General features: G+C 46.0%; 1 protein-coding gene across 1 annotated transcript; it reads left to right on the top strand.

Moving 5' to 3' along the window:
• On the top strand, positions 1-22,707 carry ASRGL1 (asparaginase and isoaspartyl peptidase 1). Its single transcript, XM_068977408.1, has 7 exons — positions 1-115; positions 714-917; positions 9,644-9,786; positions 10,452-10,609; positions 19,907-20,025; positions 20,955-21,065; positions 21,413-22,707. Exons 2-7 carry the CDS (start codon positions 725-727, stop codon positions 21,616-21,618), a joined length of 930 nt encoding a protein of 309 aa, XP_068833509.1. The 5' UTR covers positions 1-115; positions 714-724; the 3' UTR covers positions 21,619-22,707.
• Positions 22,708-23,778: the final 1,071 nt, after the last annotated feature.

The raw sequence follows: 23,778 nt of genomic DNA, 5'->3' as shown, positions 1-23,778 counted from the left end.
GTTGCCGGCGGAGCGGTTTCCAGAGCGGCTTTGCAGTGAAACCGCTTGTGCAGGACCCGCCAGGGCTGCTCGGCCGAGCCTGAATCCCCGGCGTCCGCCTCCTGCGGCGTCCTCGGTAAGTCGACGGGCCCTGCGGGAAGCCGCCTCCCCAGACCCGAGAAGGCACCCTCGCGGGAGCCGGGGCCGATAGCGGGAGAGCGCTGGCGAGTTCTAGCCCCCAGGCCTCCCCCTGGCCCCGCGGCGCGGGTGGGAGCGCGGACAGGCCCCCCGGGAAACCGAGGTTCGACGTGGGGCCCGGGAGGAAGGCTGGAGCTGCGGCCCCGGGGCGGGGTAGGTCGGGGTGGGTGGAAGGGGCGCCATCTCCGCCCCTTCCCGACTCGGGCCTTGAGCCGGGGTTCCCCGGGGAAACTGAGGCCGGATGTCAGCGGGCAAGGAGGGGGCGCGGAGCATCGCATCGCTGCTGCGAGGCGGGCAGGTGCCCCGGCCGGGCAGGAAAGGGCACCCTGGGCTTTTCGTGCAAAGTTCGCTCCCAGCTCTCACCCAGTTCACACCTCCGCTCGCCGGACTCCCTGGGTCTCGGGAATTCGCCTGAGGCTGTAAAAACTGCCCCCGTTCAGCAATGGAAACTGGACTTGTCCCCAGCGGGAGACGTAAGCCCCATGCGGTTCTCTTGGACCCGCCTGAAAGGACGTTTTCGTCTTCCTAACCCCTAGGATCCTTCGCCATGAACCCCATAGTCGTCGTGGTCCACGGTGGCGGAGCCAGCAGTATCTCCAAGGACCGGAAAGAGCGGGTGCGCCAGGGCATCCTTAGAGCCGCCACCGTGGGTTACAACATCCTCAAGCAGGGAGGGAGCGCCGTTGACGCGGTAGAAGGAGCCGTGACAGTGCTGGAAGACGATCCCGACTTCAACGCAGGTAAATGTGCGCTGCGGCCAGTGACCAGCGCCACACCGGGCTCAGCTCCCCCGCCAGATAAACAGAACCTTTCTAAAGTGTCGCTGGATCTCTTACCTAATATGCTGAAAAGGCTGTTTTTCTACCTGTTGACGCAAGTTGCTTTGGGGCTTGCCTGGCACAGGGGTAAGGAATCCACCTGCCAATGCAAAAGACGCCGGTTCCATCCCTGGGTGGGGAAGATCCCCTGAAGAAGGAAATGGCAACCCTCTCCAGTACTCTCCCCTCGAAAGTCCCACGGACAGAGGAGCCTGCTGGGCTCCTCTGGGGAGTCCATGGGGTCACAAGAGAGTCAGACAAGACTTAGTGACTGAACAAGTTGCTTTAAAAGAATTTTAAAATTCGTTATTCACCCTTTCTTCTTTAATCTGCTTTCTGGAATTCACATACCAAGAGGCTGTTTTATTACATCTTTTTATGGGGTAAGGGAATAGACTGCTTACCTCACAAAGCATGGCAACCTTGGAGCTTCAGGGGGTCATTTGAATGGAGGGAGTGAGGGCACGGAGAGACTGCAGGAAAAGGCAGATCACTCCAGATTGGTAGGTGGCAGATGTAATAAGCATGGGAACGTACACTAGAGGCTTGTCTTGCTGGATAAGTAGCCCTCTGTTCGTGCCCATCAGAATCTGAAAAGTTTATTTAGAGGCCTTATCGAGGTTCAGCCATGCATACCACCCAGATGATCTCAATACCACATCTCAAGGCTATGTCTTTGGGCAGCTGCTGGTGCAGGAAGGCAAATGGAGGGCGCCTTCCAAGGAAGGAGGAAGGGGTAAGGGCCTCTGGTTGCCTCATCACTCCACCCGTCGTGACCGGCTCTTACAGTCCCACACACTGTCTCTTCTGCAATGTCCCCTGAGCAATTGTTTGGGTGGCTTTTTTGGCGGCTGTCTGCCTGCGTTGGAGGCAGATGCCACAGCAACAGGCACATACAAAAGAAAACACAGGTTAAGACAGTTTATCAGATCCCGGATACCTTTTTCTACCAAGAGTCTCATGCTTCAAACCGTTGTTCCTAAGTCTTATAGGCTGGGAGCCAAACCACTCAGAGCATTCACCTGTGTCCTGTGATTTAATAAAAGTGACGTGTTAACAGACTTATCAGGTATGAGCACACAGCATTCTGTTTGGATAACGGCAGAGCTGCCTCCTTGCAAGGCAGTAATAATGGCCAAGGCTATTCTGTTTTGGAGGAGAGCTTGTCTCACTGGAGACTTTTCAATGTGCAGGAAGGACAGGCTTTGTTGACCATCATTCCGGGCTTGATGAGGGAAGCCCTGCGTGTGCCATCGTGTCTTCCAGCCCAGGGCACAGAGATGGCAGCTGAATGATCTTTCCAGTGGGAAACAGAACATGCCCACCTGGCCTTGAGGAGAGGGCCTTGAGGAGAGAGGCCTTGAGGAGAGGGCCTTGAGGAGAGAGGCCTTGAGGAGAGGGCCTTGAGGAGAGAGGCCTTGAGGAGAGGGGACGGGGTGCTGTCAGGCTTGAGGAGACGGCCTGGGGGCAGGATGCCCCAGACCAGAGCCCTCCCCTCCTTTTTCAGTGCGGCACCTTCCGTTGCAGGTTTGATGCATCTCAACAAGCCCAGCTTGCAGCAGGACAGCAGGAATGGAGATTGAGTGGTCCCTCCTCCCCCATCCGGGAAGAATGTTCAGTTGCAAATCCCAGTTGCTGATCCCCTCACCCAGGTGTGACGGGGCTTGGTATCCTCAGAACCATAGCATATTGATCCATGGTGAGAGGGCAGTGGCTGTTTCCCAAAGCCCCTTTTTGGTATCAGGCGCTTCCTTGGGGGTCCCCAGTCTGGCATATGAGACAGCAGTTCTCCTGGTTGGTCATTCAGATGTATCAAAACCTTGGACAGTACTTGTGTCGACCCAGCCACGGTGGTTTTATCTGTTAGTGATTTAAGGTACTGCCTTACTGTCCCATTTTTCCTTTCTCTCAGCCCTGCTGCTTGTGGGGGTTATAGAGGAGATAGAACCTCCATTCGGAGCCACATTCTTTTGTCCAGTTTTGCATATCACAATCCACAACCTTTGAAATGTGACCCCAGTCATTGTCTGTTTGGTGAAGGTACTCCTGCTTGGTACTCAACTTCTCTGATCTCCTAACAGTGGTACCTGGTTTGCATGGGGAGAGTTTGAGTTATGCCAGATGCGGAGTCCACACAAACCAGGATATGTTAGAACCCTCTCTCAGAGGACGGAGGCCAGTGTAATCCGTTTGCCTGTCCCTCATCAGTTAGGAGCTCCGGTGGGGTGGCCTCAGACCCCTTTGGCAGTTGCCATGGGCATTGTTGAGAACACACAGGACATGCCATTACTGCATTAACCAAGTCACTGTGTTTGGAGGACAATCCGGCATCCGCGATATAGCGGCCATTCTTTCCATCCCTCACATTCTTGCAGGCAAGCCCAGATGACCCCTCCACACATCCTGACCCCACAGAGGCCCACTTCTGTTGTTTCACATAAATGCATTCACAAAGAGTGATTCTTTTGTGTTTGGCTTCTTTCAGATCAATCCTTTTTTAGAGTAATAATCATCATAACTACTATGAGTGTCTACTGTGTACCAAACTATAGTCTAAGAAACTTGCCTGATTAACTCACTTAATCTGCACTTCTGTCCTGTGGTTCAGTTCAGTTCAGTCGCTCAGTCGTGTCCGACTCTTTGCGACCCCATGAATCGCAACACACCAGGCCTCCCTGTCCATCACCAACTCCCGGAGTTCACTCAGACTCCCATCCATCGAGTCAGTGATGCCATCCAGCCATCTCTTCCTCTGTCGTCCCCTTCTCCTCCTGCCCCCAATCCCTCCCGGCATCAGAGTCTTTTCCAATGAGTCAACTGTTCACATGAGGTGGCCAAAGTACTGGAATTTCAGCTTTAGCATCATTCCTTCCAAAGAAATCCCATGGCTGATCTCCTTCAGAATGGACTGGTTGGATCTCCTTGCAGTCCAAGGGACTCTCAAGAGCCTTCTCCAACACCACAGTTCAAAAGCATCAATTCTTCGGTGCTCAGCCTTTTTTCAGATGAGGAAGCTAAAGCACAAAGAGATTAAGTAACTTGCTAGAGATTAAGTAATTTGTCAGATTAAATAATTTGCTAGAGATTAAGGAACTTGTCAGATTAAGTAATTTGCTAGAGATTAAGGAACTTGCTAGAGATTAAGGAACTTGTCAGTGTCTTCTACTGAAATAGAAAACCTAAAATCTCAGGATTGAAATACTTCTTAGAATTGTACCACCCATCCACCTGACATCTGTCACAGAAAAGAATTTCAGGAAATCTAACCAGTCATCAGATACTGAGTAATGGTCTGTCCCCTAGCCTCTGCCCTGTACTCTTTAACCCATAGAATGAGACATAACTGCATTCTGTGGCTGTTGGTTGAGCCAGAGTTTACTAGATGCCCTTCCATCCCTTGCCAGCAGCAGCCCGTGGGGGGCTCATTAAGCTCTATGCCTGTTAGCAGTCAGGACCCTGTTGGCTGACAGTCCCCACTTCTTCACAGGAGACCTTCATTTGGAGCAAGGCATTCTGGTCTCCCACCCTGTCTAAACCAATGGGGTGCATTGGCGAGCTAGGGACTAGGGAGCTGCATCTGTTGGTTCTCGTTTCTCTGCTCTGACTCCAGAGCCTGCATTCTGAGTGGCTCCCTTCTCATTTCCCAGTTGTCCACTCTGCACATTGAGGAAAAAGAGAGCTGGCTGAAAAGAAGGAAATCAAAAATCTGGGGGTAAAGGTGGAACTTTTAATAGCATACTCTCCACCTCGAGCTCTGTTTTCTGTTTGTCTTTCCCAGCTCTTTTCAGCAACCTCTACTATAATCCTCTAGAGGAACTATTTGGGAACTGCATACAAAAAGCTGAGCCCTGGCAGTTACTGAGTTTAGTTCAGTTCAGTCGCTCAGTCGTGTCCAACTCTTTGTGACCCCATGAATCGCAGCACGCTAGGCCTCCCTGTCCATCACCAACTCCCGGAGTTCACTCAGACTCACGTCCATCGAGTCCGTGATGCCATCCAGCCATCTCATCCTCTGTCGTCCCCTTCTTCCCCCAATCCCTCCCAGCATCAGAGTCTTTTCCAGTGAGTCAGCTGTTCACATGAGGTGGCCAAAGTACTGGACTTTCAGCTTTAGCATCATTCCTTCCAAAGAAATCCCAGGGCTGATCTTCAGAATGGACTGGTTGGATCTCCTTGCAGTCCAAGGGACTCTCAAGAGTCTTCTCCAACACCACAGTTCAAAAGCATCAATTCTTCAGCGCTCAGCCTTCTGCACAGTCCAACTCTCACATCCATACATGACCACAGGAAAAACCATAGTTACTGAGTTAGGTGGCAATAATTTGCATTCATGACAAGTTTATCTGAATGTTTGTTAAAGCATTGTTTACATTGTATTGATCTTTCAATATAGGTTTCATTTTATGTTTGAAGCTTGTTTCATAACACTTTGTTTATTAAAAAGTAGTTTATCTATTAGACACCACCAGTTTAAATTTGAATGCTAGGAATATTCTTTATAGAGACTCAGATTGGCACCCAAACAGGGACGCTTTGCTTTCACTGGAATTGAGCAGTATTTACACAAAACTTTAGTTAATTTTTTTCCCTACAGTCTTCTCTACAGACTTTTCCCTACAGACTCTGTCTAGTTGCCACGAGTAGGGGCTACTCTTCACCTCGGTGTGCAGGCTTCTCGTCTCTGGGGCTTCTTTTGTTGCAGAGCACACACTCTAGGCGCGGGGGCTTCAGCAGTTGCAGCCCATGGGCTCAGTAGTTGCGGCCCACGGGCTTAGTTGCTCTGAAGCATATGGAATCTTCCCAGACTAGGGATCAAACCCGTGTCCCTTTCATTGCAAGGTGGATTCTTAACCACTGGACCACCAGGGAAGTCCCACCTTATTCTTAGTTTTTTGAGATTTTTAATCATGTATGGATGTTGAATTTTATCCAGTCCTTTTTCTGCATCTGTTGAGATGATCATATGGTTTTGTTTTGTCTATTGATATGGTGAAGACTGATTGATTTTTGAATGTTGAACCAGGTTTTCTTCTGTGGGATTAACACCACTTTGTTGTGATATATGTACATATATATATGTGTGTGTGTGTGTGTGTGTGTGTGTATATATATCACATTACATATATACATAAGATGCTGGGTTTGATTTGATGGTGTTTTCTTAAGATTTTGCATCTATGTTCATGAGACATACTGGTCTATAGTTTGATTTTCTTATAACATCTGTCTGGTTTTGAAATGAGGATGATGCTGGCTCCATATGATGAATTGAAAAGTGTTCCCTTCTCAACTGTTTTTCTCGAAGAATTTATATAAAGTTGGCATTATTTCTTTGTAATATTTTGTAGATTGGTTTTTGGTAGATTGGTAGATTGATTTTTGTTTGTTTTGATGGAAAGTTTTTATCTAAGAAATCAAATTCTTTAATAGGCATGACACTGTTCAGGTTATCTATTTCTTCTTTGAGAGAGTTTTGTCAGTTGTCTTTCAAGAAATGTTTATATTTTATGTAAGTTGCTGAATTTGCAACATTTCTGTTTATGCTTTTGATACCTGTATGGTCTGTAGAGAGGTTCCTTCTTTCATTCCTAATATCTGTAATTATGTCTTTTTTTTTCTTTGTCAGTCTAGAGTTTATCAAATTTATTGTTCTTTTCAAAGAACTAGCTTTTGTTTCGGGGGGATGGATTTTGTGAATTTTTCTGTTGTTTTTTTTGTTTGTTTTGCTCTTTTTCTGTTCTGAATTTCATTGATTTATCTTTTTATTTCTTTTATTCATTCAGTTTGCATTGGGAATAATTTTCTTTTTCCTGTTAGATCATTAATTTGAGACTATTCTTTGCTGATATAAGCATTTAATGTTTTAAATTTTACCCTAGCACTGCTTTTTTTTTTTACCTGTTTTTTACCTGTCTTGATTTTCATTCCACTCAAAATGTGTTCTAATTTTCCTTGTGACTTCCTCATTATATCATGAGTTATTTAGAAATATAATAATTAATTTCCAAATATTTGTGGATTTTCCAAATATGTGTTACTGATTTTTAGTTTAATTCTGTTACAGTCAGAGGATATGCTTTATGTGATTTGCATTCTTATTAAACTTCCTAAGGTTTGGTTTTTGGCTCAGAATGTGTTCTACCGTGCCCATTTGCACTTGAAAAGAATGTACTCTGCTGATGTTGTATAGAGCAATAAGGTCAAGTTCATTGGTAATATTGTTCTTACCTTCTGTATCTTGATTGTTTCTTTCTACCGATTACTGAGACAGGAGTATTGAAGTCTTTAATTGTAATGGTGGGTTTGTCGTCTTCTCCTTTGAGTTCGATCAGTATTCACTTCACGTGTTTTGAACCTGTTAGCTGGTGTATAGATGGTTGTCTTCTCAGTGAACTGACCCCCTGCATCATTGCTTGGTGTCCTTATTCTTGTTTAATGCTCCTTATTGTGAAGTATGCTTTGCCTGATGTTAGTATAGTTGCTCCAATTTTCATTCGATTCATTTTGGCATGGTATATGATTTGTCCATTCTTTTACTTTTAAACTATTTGCACCTTTATATTTAAAGTAGACTTTTCATTGGCAGCATATAATTATGTCCTATCTTTTCATACAGTTTGACAATCTCTGCTTTTTACTGGGGCTTCCTTGGTGGCTCAGATGGTAAAGAATTCACCTGCAAAGCGGGAGACCTGGGTTCGATCCCTGGGTTGGGACGATCCCCTGGAGAAGGGCATAGCAACCCACTCCATTATTCTTGCCTGGACATTCCCCGTGGACAGAGGAGCCTGGCAGGCTTTTAATAGAGATGTTTAGACCATTTCCATTTAATGTGATCACTGATATGGTTAGGCACAAATTTGTCATCTTGCTGTTTGTCTGCTCTTTATCCAGTCTATTCATTGTTACCCTTTTCCTCTTTTTCTACTTTTTTCTGCCTCCTTTGGAATAATGGAATGTTTATAATTCCATGTTACCTCCTTTGTTGGCCTAGTAACTAAACTTCTTTTTAAAGGTTGGTTTAGAGTTCATAGTATACATCTCTCACTTCTCACAGTCGACCTTAAGTGATATCAAACTTCATGCATGACAGAACTGTATGCAGCATACGCCTGTTTCTCCTTTCCTAGCCTTTGTGCTAATGTTTTCATATGTTTTAGAAGTGATAAGTTACCCAATGGCATCGTTATTATTTTTACTTTAAACAGTTATATTTTAAAAATAGTATAAAAGTAAAGGGAAGAGAGACTTCTGCTTATCCACCTGTTAGCCGTTTGCAGTGTTCTTCCTTCTTTGGGGGAATCCTGATTGCTGCCTGCGGTCATTTTGCTTCTGCTTGCAAGACTTCCTTTAAACACGTCTTGTGTTGCACAACTGCTATTGATGACTTTTTTTTGTTGTTAGCTTTTGTATGTCTATGAAAGTTTTTGTTTGGGGTTTTTTAAAGATACTGTCCCTGTGTGTAGAATTCCAACTTGACTTTTTTTTTTTCCTTTCAGAGCTTTAAAGATGTTGCTCCTCTGTCTTCTGGTTTGCGTTGTTTCTGGCAAGAAATAGACTATCATTTTTCCTTTTCCTTCTATGCCTAACGTGTCTTTCTCTGGCTGCGTTTAACATTTTCTCTTCTCGTTAGCACTAAGCTGTTTGATCATGGTGTGCCTGTGTGTAGTCCCCTTCAAGTTTCTCTTCCCTGGACTTTGCTGTGCTTCTCTGATCTGTGAATTTATAGTATTCACCAAGTTTGAAAATTCACCATTTCCTTAAAACATTTTTTGTCCCTCTATCTCACCTCTCCTTTGGGGATTCCAATTCCACGTGTGCTGGACTGCTTGAAACTGTCCCTGAGCTCAGTGATAAACTCTGTCCAAGTTTTTTTTCAATCTTTTGCTGTGTCTTAAGTTCATTGGTCTTTTCTGTAGTGTCTAATTTGGTATTGATCCTATCCGGTGTACTTTTCATTTCAAACTTCTTCATTTTTAGAAGTTCTCTTTGGGTCCTTTTCATATTTTCTCCCACATTCTGGTACATATGGAATAGTTACAACAGCGGTTTTAATGTTCTTGTCTAATAATGCCCTGATTCATGCCATTTCCGAGTCTGTTGCTATTGATTGATTTTGTTGTTGCTGTTCCTCATTATGGGTCTTAATTTCCTGTTTCTTTTTGTGCCTGGTGATTTCTTATCAGATACCAAACACTTCTTAGGTGCTGGATATTTTTGTACTCCTTTAAATATTCTTGAGCTTTGTTCTTATCCCTCTGAGGAAACAGAGCCACATAGAGGTTAAGAACAACTACCCTTACAGGTGTTATCTAGGTAGAGAACGTTGGAGAAAAGCTGCTAGTGGTAAAGAACACAGAGTAACGAGACCTGATGGTTTTAATACGTTCAAGGAAACCTGATGTTGCCGTAAAATGTTGCCATGGAGAGGAGATGAAGCTGGAAAAGTAAGTCAAGAGGCCAGATCAGGAAGGGCTTCATACCTTTTATTTTGTAGCCCATGGGGGTACCAAGTCAGATTTGGGTTTTTAGAAATGTTCCTTTGACAGAGCAGTTGAGGATGAATTAAAGTAGGCAGCTTAAAGAGCAAGCCCGGAAGCTGTTTCTAAATTCTCAACTCTTGCTTTTCGGCTTCTCTTTGGTTTTAGGTTGTGGATCTGTCTTGAACGAAAACGGGGAGGTTGAAATGGATGCCAGTATCATGAATGGGAAAGACCTGTCTGCAGGGGCGGTGTCTGCAGTCCGCTGTATCGCAAATCCCATTAAACTTGCACGACTTGTTATGGACAAGGTATGTGGGACCCAGCCACCCTTTCCTAAGGAATTGTCCCTGCTGCACTTCAGCAGCCGAAAGGGGTCTGACTGTGGGGAAACGCTTGAGGTCACTGTTCTCCTGAAGTTGTATGAAAGAACAAAAGCAATGTTACTATTTAAGTTTCTCAAGGAGACCAAGGTTCTGACTCAGGATCACTTGACCAGGTATTGCATGTTATCTTCCTGTATTTTCTTCAGCCTGTTCTCAACACATGGTAACATAACATATTCAGACTGAAGAGACCAGCATAGCATGTTTGGGAGAATTTCCTGGTGGTCCAGTGGTTAGGACACTGCATTTCCACCACCAGGAGCTGGGGTCAGTCCTTGGTCAGGGAACTAAGACCTCAGAAACTGTGCAGCATAGTAAATAAATAAATAGCATACATAAAATAAAAATGGATTAAAGTTTAAAATCATATGTAAGTTGAATTCCTGATATTCCATCATTTGGTGGTTTTTGAAAATACAAAAACTCAGAGAGATAGGCTTTTTTCAACATTCAGAAAATTATGCCAGTGGAATTTGCATTCTTGAAGCTTTTACCCAAAGAAAACAATTATTTCCACACAGTTGAAACAATTAAAAAGAGTTTAACTTTTTCAAGAAACTAACTATTTTCCCATTTCTTTCTGGCTCAAGACACCTCACTGCTTTCTGACTGACCAAGGCGCAGCGAAATTTGCAGCAGCCAATGGGATTCCAACAATTCCTGGACAACAGCTGGTAACAGAAAGAAACAGGAAACGCCTGGAAAAAGAAAAGCTTGAGAAAGATGCTCAGAAAGCAGACTGTCAGAAGTAAGTGTCAGCTGTGGCCCACATTTGGGGGAGTTACCCAGATGTGGAAATTGGACACGTCTGATTATCCATATTTCTTAAAAAAGTCCAATATCACAAGGTAGTTTAAGTTTTTGTATAGAATAGTTCACACTAAAAAATGAAAAAGCTGCTCTTTTGATTCTGAAATTTAACCTCATTTTTTACTCCTATGAATAGTTTATTCATAGTCAGCTGCTGCTGCTGCTGCTGCTAAGTCGCTTCAGTCGTGTCCGACTCTGTGCGACCCCAGAGACGGCAGCCCACCAGGCTCCCCCGTCCCTGGGATTCTCCAGGCAAGAACACTGGAGTGGGTTGCCATTTCCTTCTCCATAGTCAGCTGAAAGTTCCTTTTCCAACATGATTTGACAGATGAATGCTGGGTGTCGCTGTATTCGTTACGTGCAAGCTTCTTGAGCGGTTTGTCGTGTTCAGTACACTGCACAGGTCCGCTGTGATCTATACCACCCTGTGAACTGAGGCACCTTCCACAGGACAGAAAGCCCTGGAAAGTGAATTAATCATGTGTTCTGAATTAATGTTTTCCGTGTTACCCATTCAAAAGTGCCAAATAAAAGCCCCCCTGTTTAAAGCAAAACTTGAAAAATACAATTTGAATGTGGCCCAGAATAAGGAATATAATAGAATATAATCTATTAATTCTACACACCCTTTTAGATTTGTAATGTTTAATCAGAGGTATACTTTAGTATCATCTTAAGAGCTTTTTCAAAATATCCATGTCTGAGCTCCTTTCCTACAGGATCTGATTTAGTGGAGCTGAGGTGGAGAGGCCACACAGGTCCATTAGAAAAAAAACTTTCCAGGTGATTACGACATGTCCCCAGGTTAAGCATCTGCTTCACAAGATTGGCCATATGTTGGTAGCTGTTGATAGCCTTGACCAAAGGTGCTGTTGTGTCTGGGGCTGCTTTATCAGCGGCTCATGTCCATTTTAATAGAGATTGCCGCATTGTTTCCAAAAATTCTGCAACAACACCATCTCTGCCAGCCTGCACTGTCCTTCCATATAAGCAAGAGGGGCTCCTTCCCTGGGCCCTGCACTTAGAAGACCCTCACATCACAAATGGGCTTCCCCGATGGCTCAGTGGGTAAAGAAACCACCTACCACCTACAGTGCAAGAGACACGGAGATGCAGCTTTGATCCCTGGGTTGGGAAGATCCCCTGGAGGAAGAAAATGGCAGACCACTCCAGTATTCTTGCCTGGAGAATCCCGTGGACAGAGAAGCCTGGCGGGCCACAGGAGTTGCAAGTTGCAAGTCCATGGAGTTGCAAAGAGTCGGACACAATTAAGCAACTTAGCACAGAAGCAACAGCGTAGCGCAAAGACACAAAACAGTTGGTTTATTGCAGGCCCATGGGGCACTTCTGTCACTCAGCCGTGGCACATTGTTGCCCGTCGCCCTCAACATCCGCTCTTGGGACTGATAGCATTCAGCCCCCAGGGAGGTGCTTCTCTGCATCTCTTGCTCTGTGTCTTGCAAGTAAAGGCCACCTGAGTCTAAAAAGCTTGTGGATTATACCACTGCTGATATCAGAAATAGACCCTGCTTTGGAGTGTGGGAGAAGAACTGAATACCAGAAGGACTTAGGTAAGAAAAAAAGACAATGTGTTTTGAAACAAATTCTTGTATAACGAAGTGTTGTTTCCCAGGAGTGCCAAGTGTCCTCTTCCTTTCTACATGGTTCACTTTGCAATTCTGGAGTTATCCACGAATTAGTATAATATCTGCAAGATTTGCACTGAGGGCTGATTCCCACTACACTTAGATTTGTGAATATAGGTCTAAACCCGCAGTGTCCAATAGAAAAAATGAGAGCCATATATGTAATCTAACCTTTTCTAACAGCCACATTAAAAAGGCAAAAAAAAAGAAAGAGTGAAATTAATCATATTTGTATCATGGAAAAAGCAAAAGAATTCCAGAAAAACATCTATTTCTGCTTTATTGACTATGCCAAAGCCTTGGACTGTGTGGATCACAATAAACTGTGGAAAATTCTTAAAGAGATGGGAATACCAGACCACCTGACCTGCCTCTTGAGAAACCTCCATGCAGGTCAGGAAGCAACCGTTAGAACTGGACATGGAACAACACACTGGTTCCAGTAGGAAAAGGAGTACGTCAAGGCTGTATATTGTCACCCTGCTTATTTAACTTATATGCAGAGTATATCATGAAAAACGCTGGGCTGGAAGAAGCACAAGCTGGAATCAAGATTGCCGGGAGAAATATCAATAACTTCAGATATGCAGATGACACCACCCTTATGGCAGAAAGTGAAGAGGAACTAAAAAGCCTCTTGATGAAAGTGAAAGAGGAGAGTGAAAAAGTTGGCTTAAAGCTCAACATTCAGAAAATGAAGATCATGGCATCTGGTCCCATCACTTCATGGCAAATAGATGGGGAAACAGGGGAAACAGTGTCAGACTTTATTTTTTTGGGCTCCAAAATCACTGCAGATGGTGATTGCAGCCATGAAATTAAAAGACACTTACTCCTTGGAAGGAAAGTTATAACCAACCTAGATAACATATTGAAAAGCAGAGACATTACTTTGCCAACAAAGGTCCGTCTAGTCAAGGCTATGGTTTTTCCAGTAGTCATGTATGGATGTGAGAATTGGACTGAAGAAAGCTGAGTGCCGAAGAATTGATGCTTTGGAACTGTGGTGTTGGAGAAGACTCTTGAGAGTCCCTTGGACTGCAAGGAGATCCAGCCAGTCCATTCTAAAGGAGATCCATCCTGGGTGTTCTTTTGAAGGAAAGATGGTAAAGCTGAAACTCCAGTACTTTGGCCACCTCATGCGAAGAGTTGACTTATTGGAAAAGACCCTGATGCTGGGAGGAGAAGGGGACGACCGAGGATGAGATGGCTGGATGGCATCACTGATCCGACGGACGTGAGTCTGAGTGAACTCCAGGAGTTGGTGATGGACAGGGAGGCCTGGCGTGCTGCAAAGAGTCGGGCATGACTGAGTGACTGAACTGAACTGATAGTTAACTCATTATACCCCAAATATTATCATTTCAACATGTAATCCAAACCAATATTGTAAAGCAATTATCCTTCAATTAAAGATAAATGAGTTTTTTAAAAAACATGCAATCAATGTGAGAAATTATCTCTGAGACATTCTGTATGCTTCCGTGCCAAATCTTTCAGATCTGCCATGCAGCTGCACTGGCAGCGTGTCTTACCGGGGACCGCCCGCATCTCTGGTGCTCCGCAGCCAGCGGTGCTGTGGGGCATTGCAGGTCTAGACAGAACCTGCACGAGGAACCAGCTCTTCATGCTGGCAGCTAAATGGGTACTGAATATTAGAACTATGAATGGTTTTATTCTCATAAAGATGCTTAAGGTTGAGGGACTTCCTTGGTGGCCCAGTGGTTGAGACTCTCTGCTCCCATTGCAGGGGGCCTGGGTATAATCCCTGGTCATGGAACTAGATCCCACACACAGCAAATAAGACCCAGGGCAGCACCCCCCACCAAAAAAACAGTAATACTTAAGGTTGAATTAAATTTTTTAAAATGTGGAAACGTTCAACTTTTAGATAATTTTTAAATGGTTCTATTCATTAATTATAATAAATGTTTGCTGCTGCTAAGTCGCTTCAGTCTTGTCCGACTCTGTGCGACCCCATAAAGGGCAGCCCACCAGGCTCCGCCGTCCCTGGGATTCTCCAGGCAAGAACACTGGAGTGGGTTACCATTTCCTTCTCCAATGCGTGAAAGTGAAAAGTGAAAGTGAAGTCGCTCAGTCCTGTCCGACTCTTTGCGACCCCATGGACTGCAGCCTACCAGGCTCCTCCGTCCATGGAAGTTTCCAGGCAAGAGTACTGGAGTGGGTTGCCGTTGCCTTCTCTGATAATAAATGTTTAGACCTTAATAATTTTGTGAATTTTAGAAAAAACTAACTTTTGAAATTATATCTACAAATTACATTTATTCTCTTTTTTTGGATTTGCCCTTAATTTTGATGAAAATATATGCTGATGTTGCACACTGTCAGTATAGTTACATTTCATTTTCTAATTCCTAGATTATTGAAAACGTGTACAAGTCAAGATTTTGATAGAAAAAGAATACTAAAATGGAGCTCATGAAAGAAAGCTAAAAGGAAAAAAGGAATTAAAAAATCTTTAAAGAAATGGTGTGCTTCAAAAGTAAGCAGTCTTCTTCCAGGATGACCCACGTAAAATTCACAGAGAACATTACAGATTCTTTGTTCAATGAAGATTTAATTAAATGTATCAAAACAATGAAAATTAGAAATATTCTCACCAAATCCACAACTTGAACAGTTCAGATAAATCCTGACAACTTCATGTTCTTTACTAAAGGAAGATTTAATTGCTAATCACAAAGAATAACACCAGAAGACGTATGCAGTTATTAGAATTGGAGGGGGAAAGGCCGAATAAACAGTAGACAGTTGTTAACCAGAGAAGGCAGAGATAAAAAACATAGATGTAATGTTCTTGAAAGAATAATATAATATTTGAGACTTCTCTGCTGGTCCAGTGGTTAAGACTTCACCTTCCAATGCTGCGAAAAAGCCAAAGCGTAAAACAGAAGCAGTGTTGTAATAAATTCAATAAAAACTTTAAAAACGGTCCACATCAGAAAAATCTTTAGAAAACTAATAATATTTGGCCAAGTATAATGGTGCTTTTTTGACCTCATCACATAGTGTTTATAAAAAACAAGGGGAGGGCTTCCCTGGTGGCTCAGCGGTAATGAATCCGCCTGCCCACGCAGGAGACATGAGTTCGATCCCTGATCTGGGACAGTCCCACATACCATGGAACATCTTAGACCGGGCCCCACAGCTATCGAGCCTGTCCTCTAGAACCTGGGAGCCACAGCTGCTGAAGCCCGCGTGCCCTGAAGGCCATGCTCCGCAACAGAAGTCAGCGCCGTGAGAAACCCTCGCAGCACAGGAAAGAGCACCGCCCCCTCCCCGCCCCCGCCCCCGCCCCCGCCCGCGACCACGCCCCCGCCCCCGACCACAAGAGCCTGTGCAGCAACACAGACCCCGCACAGCCAAAATAAATAAATACAGTTTCTTAATGGGACATTTCTAGGCTTAGTAAACATTATTTCAAAATTTGATAGAATGCCAAACATAATTCGGGGGAAAAAACTAATGAGTATCTAGGAGAGAGAATTCAGATAGGTTCGTTTAATGGGTAATAAAGCGAGAGATGAAACCATGTATGAAGTTTAAAAAAACTCAGTTCCACTAGAATGTACCATGATCAGAAGACATGTTGAAAAAACAAGGCAAGCCTGTAATAATGGCGCTAACAGGGTAGGTACATAAAAGGTGTGTACGCGCGAAGTTTGGCCAAGAGTCCAGAAGTGTTCTGTGTGGCACGTCCAGCTCACAGTGAATTTGCTTCTAAAAGAGGAGCCCTCAGCTGCTCCAATACTGAAAGTGATGTGGGACAGCAGAGGGTCCACTGCGAGATATTCTAGATGCGGCCAAAGCTGGAATGGCTTGATTAGACTCACGTCTGACCTTACAACAGCCTTTTATACCAACTAAATGCTGTTAAAGTAATTAAATAAGTAAGAAGAGTTCAGCAAAAATTATAGAAGTTCCTCAAAGAACAAATCATGGGCTTTAACAGAATATGAAATGAATTTTGAATTTTCATGATCTAGTTATTTAGTCCAAACTGTTCCTCTCTGTTGATAAGCTTAACAGAAGCTTAAAAAAAATTTTGTTTGACTTTTACAGTTAATAAAGGGTTGGAAATCTTTTCTAAAGTTTAGAGAAACAAAGCCAAAAGTGCATGTGAGATATGCAAGAAAAATGACATCCTCATAAAATATAACGAAATTGAAATATGGGAAAATATTTGCCTAACTGTAAGAAAATGCATGTGCAAATGATCCTGAAACCAGTTTCTATGGAGACTGTTACTCTGTTCATTGTAAACTGAAGTGTAAGTATCACTTGAAGAGAGAGTTGAAGAAAATTAAGCAACGTACTGCAATTTTCAATTTTCTTTTCAATACCAGCATTGAAATTTGAAAGAAAAATTTAAGATAGTCTGCATGGATTGAGACACTGCTTAAGAGATGAAAAAAGTGACTGTAATAAAGTGATTATGATTTAAATGTTCAAATTAAAATATTTAGTGACATCTTGTTAACAGCGTATCATTCGCAGCCTCATAGAGCATTTGAGTGCAGTAATGTAAAACTCAGGATTCATTTCCAAAGCTAAGTATTGCTTTAAGAGTTTTGTATATAATTTCAGTGCTACTGCCTCAGCAGAGTGAAGCTTCTCCAAGTTAAAATTAATTAAAAGCTTGTTAAAGAGTTATTAATGCATTGAGTCAAGAGAAGTTGTGTTATTTGGGGCTTTGTCAACAGAATACATGTTACGTGAAAATGTTGATCATAGGAACATGGTCCATGCCCCCTGAGATGAAAGCAAGGAAAATCAATTTTATGGAATAAATGCATTATAATTTATGATTGCGTATGTGCCTGTGGGGCGTTTTCCCCGCTCGTCCCGCCATCCCAGCTGATCAGCAGAGGACGCACGACAGTAGTTAAGCTGTCATCATCGGTAGCTTGTCAGCTTTCAGTCAAATGAAAACCGTAGCTTTACAGTGTTTCTCAGGATACATTTATCATGGTAAGAGGATATAGAACATACTTATTATTTCTAAGTATTAAACGTGTGTGGGCGTCCATTTGCCTTTGCATTTTTGCCTCGACCCCTTGCACGTGTTGTGGGGCTGCCACCAGCCGTGACAGGTCCAGCCTCCTTCCCACCCTCTCCTCCTGAAGCTCCCCAACACAAACCGCTCCCTCTACGCCTCCCAAGCGGTCTATTTCCTCTCTGGGCTCCCTCAGTCCACACACAGTAGCCAGAGCAGTTCTCCTAAGATGACTTTTATAGAAGAATAGCACAGAGTCTTGAGCGCATAGATCGTCTACAGAGCTCTGGACGAGTTTTCACAGGGTGGACAGTGTGATCAGCGCCCAGAGCCAGACATGACCTGCAGCCCAGTGGTCCCCCTCCATCACCACCCCCTCAGCTCCCAACTGCGGGGGCTCCTGGTGCCAGTGTCTGAGCTTTATCTGAGAGCGTGTGGTTTGGTCTTCTGCTGGGTGCCTTCTCTCCTTAAGTTCCCGAGACCCGTCCCTTTGTTGCGTGCAGCAGGGTCCACCCTCGCTGTGGCCGTGTGCCCTCTCTTGTCAGTGTCACAGGTTATTTACTAGGGTGGGCGCTTCTGTAATTTGCAGTTTGCCAATATTACAAATATTGGTGCTGCTGTGGACCTTCTGTCTGCTTTCCTGGTGAACTTACTCCGCGTATCTGTTGGATAAAAATGTAGGGATAGAATGACTGAGGCAGGGACTTCCCTGGCGGTCCAGTGGTTAAGACTCGGTGCTTACACTGCAGAGGTTTTGGGTGCAATTCCTGCTTGGGGAATTAAGATCCCACATGCCGTGAGGCACGGTCAGAACATAGGGGAAAAAAGGAAGGGCTCAGCCTCCTTTCCTCCCAGAGTGCCGTGTCAGTCCATGTCCTTGGCAGCGGTGATTGAGGTCCCTAGTCCCTGCAGTCTGTGCCCAGCCTTGATGCCGCATCTCTTTTCATTTTAGCCATGCCAGTGTATAGGTTGGGGTTCCCTCATAGTTCAGTTGGTAAAGAATCCACCTGCAATGCAGGAGACCTTGGTTCGGTTCCTGGGTCGGGAAGATCCCCTGGAGAAGGGATAGGCTACCCACTCCAGTATTCTTGGGCTTCCCTTGTGGCTCAGCTGGTAAAGAATCCGCCTGCAATGTGGGAGACCTGGGTTCGATCCCTGGGTTGGAAAGATCCCCTGGAGAAGGGAAAGGCTACCCACTCCAGTATTCTGGCCTAGAGAATTCCATGGACTACACAGTCCATGGGGTCGCAAAGAGTCGGACACGACTGGGCCACTTTCACTTTCAGTGGAAAACTTAATAGGTGTGGTGGTAAGAGCACTTATTTTTAAAACTTAGCTTGTATCATGACATCTCTCAGCTCAAACTCTCCAGCGTCTTCTCACCTCGCTCAAACTGAAAGCCCTTCCTATGGCCTGTAAACAGGATGACCATGTGATTCAGTGTTCAACCTGGCACTTAGTTGTGAGAGTGAAAGGGAGGGGCAGTATTGATTAAGGCAGGACAACCGGCATAAACAGGACGGACCTGGGAAACCCGGATGTACCGTCACCCGCCATCAGAGCCTCACGGTCTGCCTGCTGGCCATCCCTTTGACCCTGCCGTGCGCTCCTCGCTTTGTTGGCTCCAGCCACAGGGGCCTCGAATTTCCATGAGCTTGGAAAGCATGTCCTGCTTCAGGAATGTTCTTCACGAGCAATCAGCATGACTTACCCTCACTTCCTTGAGAGAGGCCTTTAAACCACCTCTCCACCGTCACATGCCCCATGGGCTGCTCTAGGCGATCGTTTATTTCTGTTGAGTAAAACCTGACATATTTCACTGCTGTCGCCCTGTGCCCCGAAGGGAGAAGGGATTTTGTCCACTTGTGTGTCCGAGCACTTAGAATGTTGCCTCCAATATAGTTCACTATAGAATCAGGGTGGTGGGTTTGTGGTTGTTAGTGTATAATTTCCTTCAACTTTTGTACTTCAAGATTTATAATAAAACGTTAGAGTATATGGCTAATTCATGTGGATGTATGGCAGAAACCAATACAATATTGTAAAGCAATTATCCTCCGATTAAAAATAAATATAAATTTAAAAAAAGAAATGTGAGAGTAAAACTGGCTTATTTCATCTTCATAGCAAACCCCATGACACAGGCGGAGTGAGGTGTGTGGACAGTCAGTATCAGTGTCACCTGGGCGGTTGTCCCATCTCATACCTGCAAACTCAGGGCCTCTGGACTGGGATGGGGAGCTGAGGATCCAAAGGGAGCTGGTGTCTAAGTAGTGCTCAATTATTTGTGTCCCCATTTTATAGGTGGGGAAAATGAGACTCGGTCACCCAGCTAGAAAGCGATGGTGCCAGGACTGCACAGACCCTTTAAAGTTGAGGTCTAAAGGTGCGTCCAGCAGTCTGACTGGTATGTGGAATGTGAACCAGACAGGCTTTCTTCACTGTCACCATGAGTGGGGGATGCTGGAATCAAAGCATGTCGCGTGTGCCGTTAACACAGAAGTGTATTAAGCCGTGTTGTCACCTGTGGGAGTGTCTCACGTCCAGCCTGTTACTCTCTGTTTTTTGGCAGCAACTTGGGGACTGTGGGTGCTGTTGCCGTGGACTGCCAAGGAAACCTGGCTTACGCAACCTCCACGGGGGGCATCGTCAACAAGATGCCGGGCCGCGTCGGGGACACGCCGTGTATAGGTGAGCTGGACGGGTGACCCCTGCCCCTGCCCTCCCCCTGTCGTCTTGTCCTCATTCTCCCGTCTCTGTCCCCCGCCCCATTTCTTTCTTCCTTCATCTCTTCCTCTTCCTGTGGCAGCTGTAGAATTTCTGGGGGTGGCCTGAGTTGGGGACGGTTGTCCCAAGGACGTGGAGAAGATGGCCTGTCCAGCAGGTACCTGATTCCTAGATGCTGTGTTTTGGGAATAACTTTGGAGACGGGGTGCTGAAGTCACCCCAGCACCCCTGCTGCCTCTTTCTTCCCTGTAACCCGCTTCACAATCTACAGACTTAATTATGCCCAAAGGGTTATGTACGTGAAACCTCTTCCCAGGAATGGGCTCAAATGAGCAAACTAGGAAAGCTGACAGTTTGAGTCTGCGGTTATCAGACTGGAGTGGCTTAAGAGCAGCACAGCACCACTCAATATGACAGGGACTTCCCTGGTGGCCTGGGGGTAAGGCTACCCACGCCCAGTGCAGGGGGCACAGGTTTGATCCCTGGTCAGGGAGGATTCTGTATGCTGCACAGCCAAAAAAAAAGATATTACACATCGAAGTGTTCTTTGCATTAACCCTGGAGCACATTATCTAATTCCCAGGAGTGTGTGTGTTTGGGAGAGGGTGCATGGAGGGTGTGTATATGTTTCATCCTGTGAGGGCTGTGTAGATATGCCCGAGGGCACAGGAGGAGCTGCCCTGGTGCAGCTGCTCCAGGAAAGGTCAGGCCTGCCTCCCCGAGGCTCCCCCTGCCCCGATTTCAGGGTATTCACATGGTGGTCCCTAGTGCACCTTGGCATGACGCCCTGGCACTCTTGGGATTTAATTTTCATGTAGCTTTAGACCTGTAATATGTGTTTGACTTTCCTGACTGTTGCTGCTCGGTTAGAACCAATCCCCTTCCTTGAGCAGGATCTGGAGGTTACGCTGACAATGACATCGGAGCCGTCTCGACGACGGGGCACGGTGAGAGCATCCTGAAGGTGAATCTGGCCAGACTCGCGCTCTTCCACGTTGAACAGGGTATGTGGAACCGGGAAGCTGCTTATAAATAGAGGGAGAAGGATGGGAAACCCTTGCTTTGCTTTCAGGTTGAGTCCCTATCTGTTAGGGCGCAGAAAGAAGAGAATTTGAAATACCATTCGCCTTCCGCCTCCAGGGGGCACAAGAGAGTCTCAGCCTGGATTCCTCCCAGTGGAGCGGAGGGGCCTTGTAGAGAGAATTAAGGGTCCTTGTTTGAGACATTAAGTAGAAATCACTTACCAGTAATCTTTGTTAACACGCTTTGCTTTTTTCATACTGTAAATAATTTCCCCATCAGATTCCTTTCAGTAACTTGTGCTGTTCTCAACCTCTCATTGTTTTTTCAGGAAAATCACTAGAAGAAGCTGCCAACGCATCATTGGGTCATATGAAGTCAAAGGTCAAAGGCGTAGGTGGTATCATCATGGTCAACAAAGCAGGAGAGTGGGCGGTGAAGTGGACCTCCACATCCATGCCCTGGGCAGCTGCAAAGGACGGCAAGCTGCACTCAGGAATTGACTTCGGCGACACGAGCGTCATCGACCTGTCCTAAGCCCCCAGAAGCTGTATTCTAGAAGCTAGCTTGGAGGCGACGCGCGGTCTCCTGGTGTGGAGACCTAGCTTCATCAATTAGATCTAGAAATAGAAAAATGCTGCAGTCTGTCACTCGTTTTGTTGCCTTGATAAGTGTCTGGTTGGGGGCGGATTCCAAAGTGTACGAGAAATGCCCATGTTAAGGTAAAAATAAGACCAGTGAAGATGGCAAACTCCACGGAGCCCTCATGAATAGTCCCCGTTGTCTGAGGCTAGAAAGAAGAAACAGCAAGATCTTAACAGTACAGAAAGGGCCTCGATGCAGGGACCGGCTTCCGGAGTTGGGGGACCTACAGCAGTGACAGAGGCTGTAGGTTCAAGGGTGTGGGGGGTTCGGAGGAGAGGGCTCTGGGGCAGGACCCAGTGTAGGGTGAGGCGGGCAGGAAGGAGCCAGTGGAAGCGGTGAAGGGGAGACGGCCGCAGAGTTAATGGAACGCTGAATGTTGCAGAGCTCATTTGGAGTCGGAAGAACATTAGGCAAAAGAAACAGAAAAACTGGTTTTGTTAAGAAAGTGCAGGTCTCTGACTTACCAATACAGACGTGTTTCCAGATGCTGTAAAAGGACCCTCTCCTGACCCCTGGCTCTCAGCTGCAGGTGAAAAGTCGTCATGGGCACCCTGGAGCCCCTCCCAAGATTAAGAGCTTTCTCGGGCTCACTCCCGAGCCTGCTCACCTTGTTTCCCCGCCCCCAGCCAGCTTCCGCCTCCCAGACCCTGGTTCTTCACAGTGAACCGTGGGGCTTGTGACCTCTCTGCCTCTCCTACAACAGGAAGAGCCAGTCAGTGTCCAGATGACCCCGACTTAACAGCGTCTGTGACTGTCCAGTGCTGTGGGTGCCCCCAGCTGAACTGGGTGTCCACTGTGGTCAGCATGGTAGAGAAAGGCATTTCCTTGGTGGAGAGTATTCCTATTAGCCTCTTTACACTGGAGACAGTACTTTTGCTATGACATATCTGCTCATTTTTTTATAACCTGTCAGGGCTTGCTTTCTCTCTGGAAAGAAATTGCTTCACTTTAAATTCCATATGCCACTAATAAAATGCATTTTGAAAGAATAACAGCGTGGTCAGGAGTCACTGTTGACGAAGACCAGAATGTATATGACCTCCCTTGGTCTGTCAGTTCAGACAGGTGAACTTGTTAGACCTCTCAGCCTCAGGGTGGTGTGTGGATGTGATGAGACCACCTGCCTTGAGGAGATTATTTGAGAGTTTCCAGAAGAATGGAGTTTGGGGGGGATGGGCTGAGGAAGAGGCCCCGCCACCACTGCAGTAATCAGCAGGGCTTACGGATCCGTCTTCTTGCCAGTTGCCGACCTTCAAGCCAGATGGTCTCACAGGCCAAGCCCCTGTCCCCTGACCTTCCCGGCACCCGTGTCCTCTGCTCTGAGCCTGAGAGAGAGAGAGATGGAGGCCGGCCGAGTTTGAATCTTGCTTTTCCCCATGACCTGGGTGACCCTGGGCAGGATAACTTCTGAGAATGTGGTCATCTATAAAGTAGGTCACTCTGATGATTAAATGAAAATAGAGCTGCTCAGTGTTTTATCTCCAGAGCCTCTAGACAAACAGAACGTGTGGCCAGGCCCCAGGGGGGGTCCACGTGGTTGTGTCCTTTAAGCCTCAGAGGCAACCTCCGCCCTTTAGAGATGGCACTCTGTCAGCAGGCGCGTTCACTCACTGGGGCTGCCAGCATCCAAACACTGCAGGTGAAGGCTCATGACAGACATTCCAGAGGCGGGAAGGCCCAGGTCCAGGCATCAGCAGGGTGGCTCCTCCAGAGGCCCGGTCCTTGGCCTTATCTCTTCCTCGTCCAAGGACACCAGTCAGGTGGGGTCAGGGCCACCCAACGGCCTGCTTTCCACCTCTTCACAGACCCTGTCTCCAAAACCCTGAGTGGCAGGGCTTCAGCACAAGGATTCTGAGCGTCCCGGTTCAGCCCCAACAGGAGGCCGAGCAGGACCATTCAGGAGCTGGGAAGGGAGAGACTTCTGCAGAAGTAACCATCACTGAGTAGAGAAGCAAGGAGCAGGGAGCGAGGCCTGGTTTCACACATCTCGTTTCTGTTCACAAGGGACGCGGCTCTGGTCACAGGGTTCCCTGGGGCCTCAGGTCTGGCCGC

The sequence above is a fragment of the Capricornis sumatraensis genome, chromosome 8 (genome assembly GCF_032405125.1).
Source record: "Capricornis sumatraensis isolate serow.1 chromosome 8, serow.2, whole genome shotgun sequence".
NCBI lineage: Eukaryota > Metazoa > Chordata > Mammalia > Artiodactyla > Bovidae > Capricornis > Capricornis sumatraensis.
Note: the sequence above shows the minus strand (reverse complement) of the source record. Positions and strands in the feature narration are given on the sequence as shown.

What these genes read in the sequence shown, in the direction of transcription:
- ASRGL1 (XM_068977408.1), top strand. Translation starts at nt 725, where the DNA reads ATGAACCCCATAGTCGTCGTGGTCCACGGTGGCGGAGCCAGCAGTATC. An exon ending in CACGACTTGTTATGGACAAG is followed by an intron (nt 9,787 to 10,451) that starts GTATGTGGGACC and finishes TTCTGGCTCAAG; the next exon opens with ACACCTCACTGCTTTCTGAC. An exon ending in GCTCTTCCACGTTGAACAGG is followed by an intron (nt 21,066 to 21,412) that starts GTATGTGGAACC and finishes TTGTTTTTTCAG; the next exon opens with GAAAATCACTAGAAGAAGCT.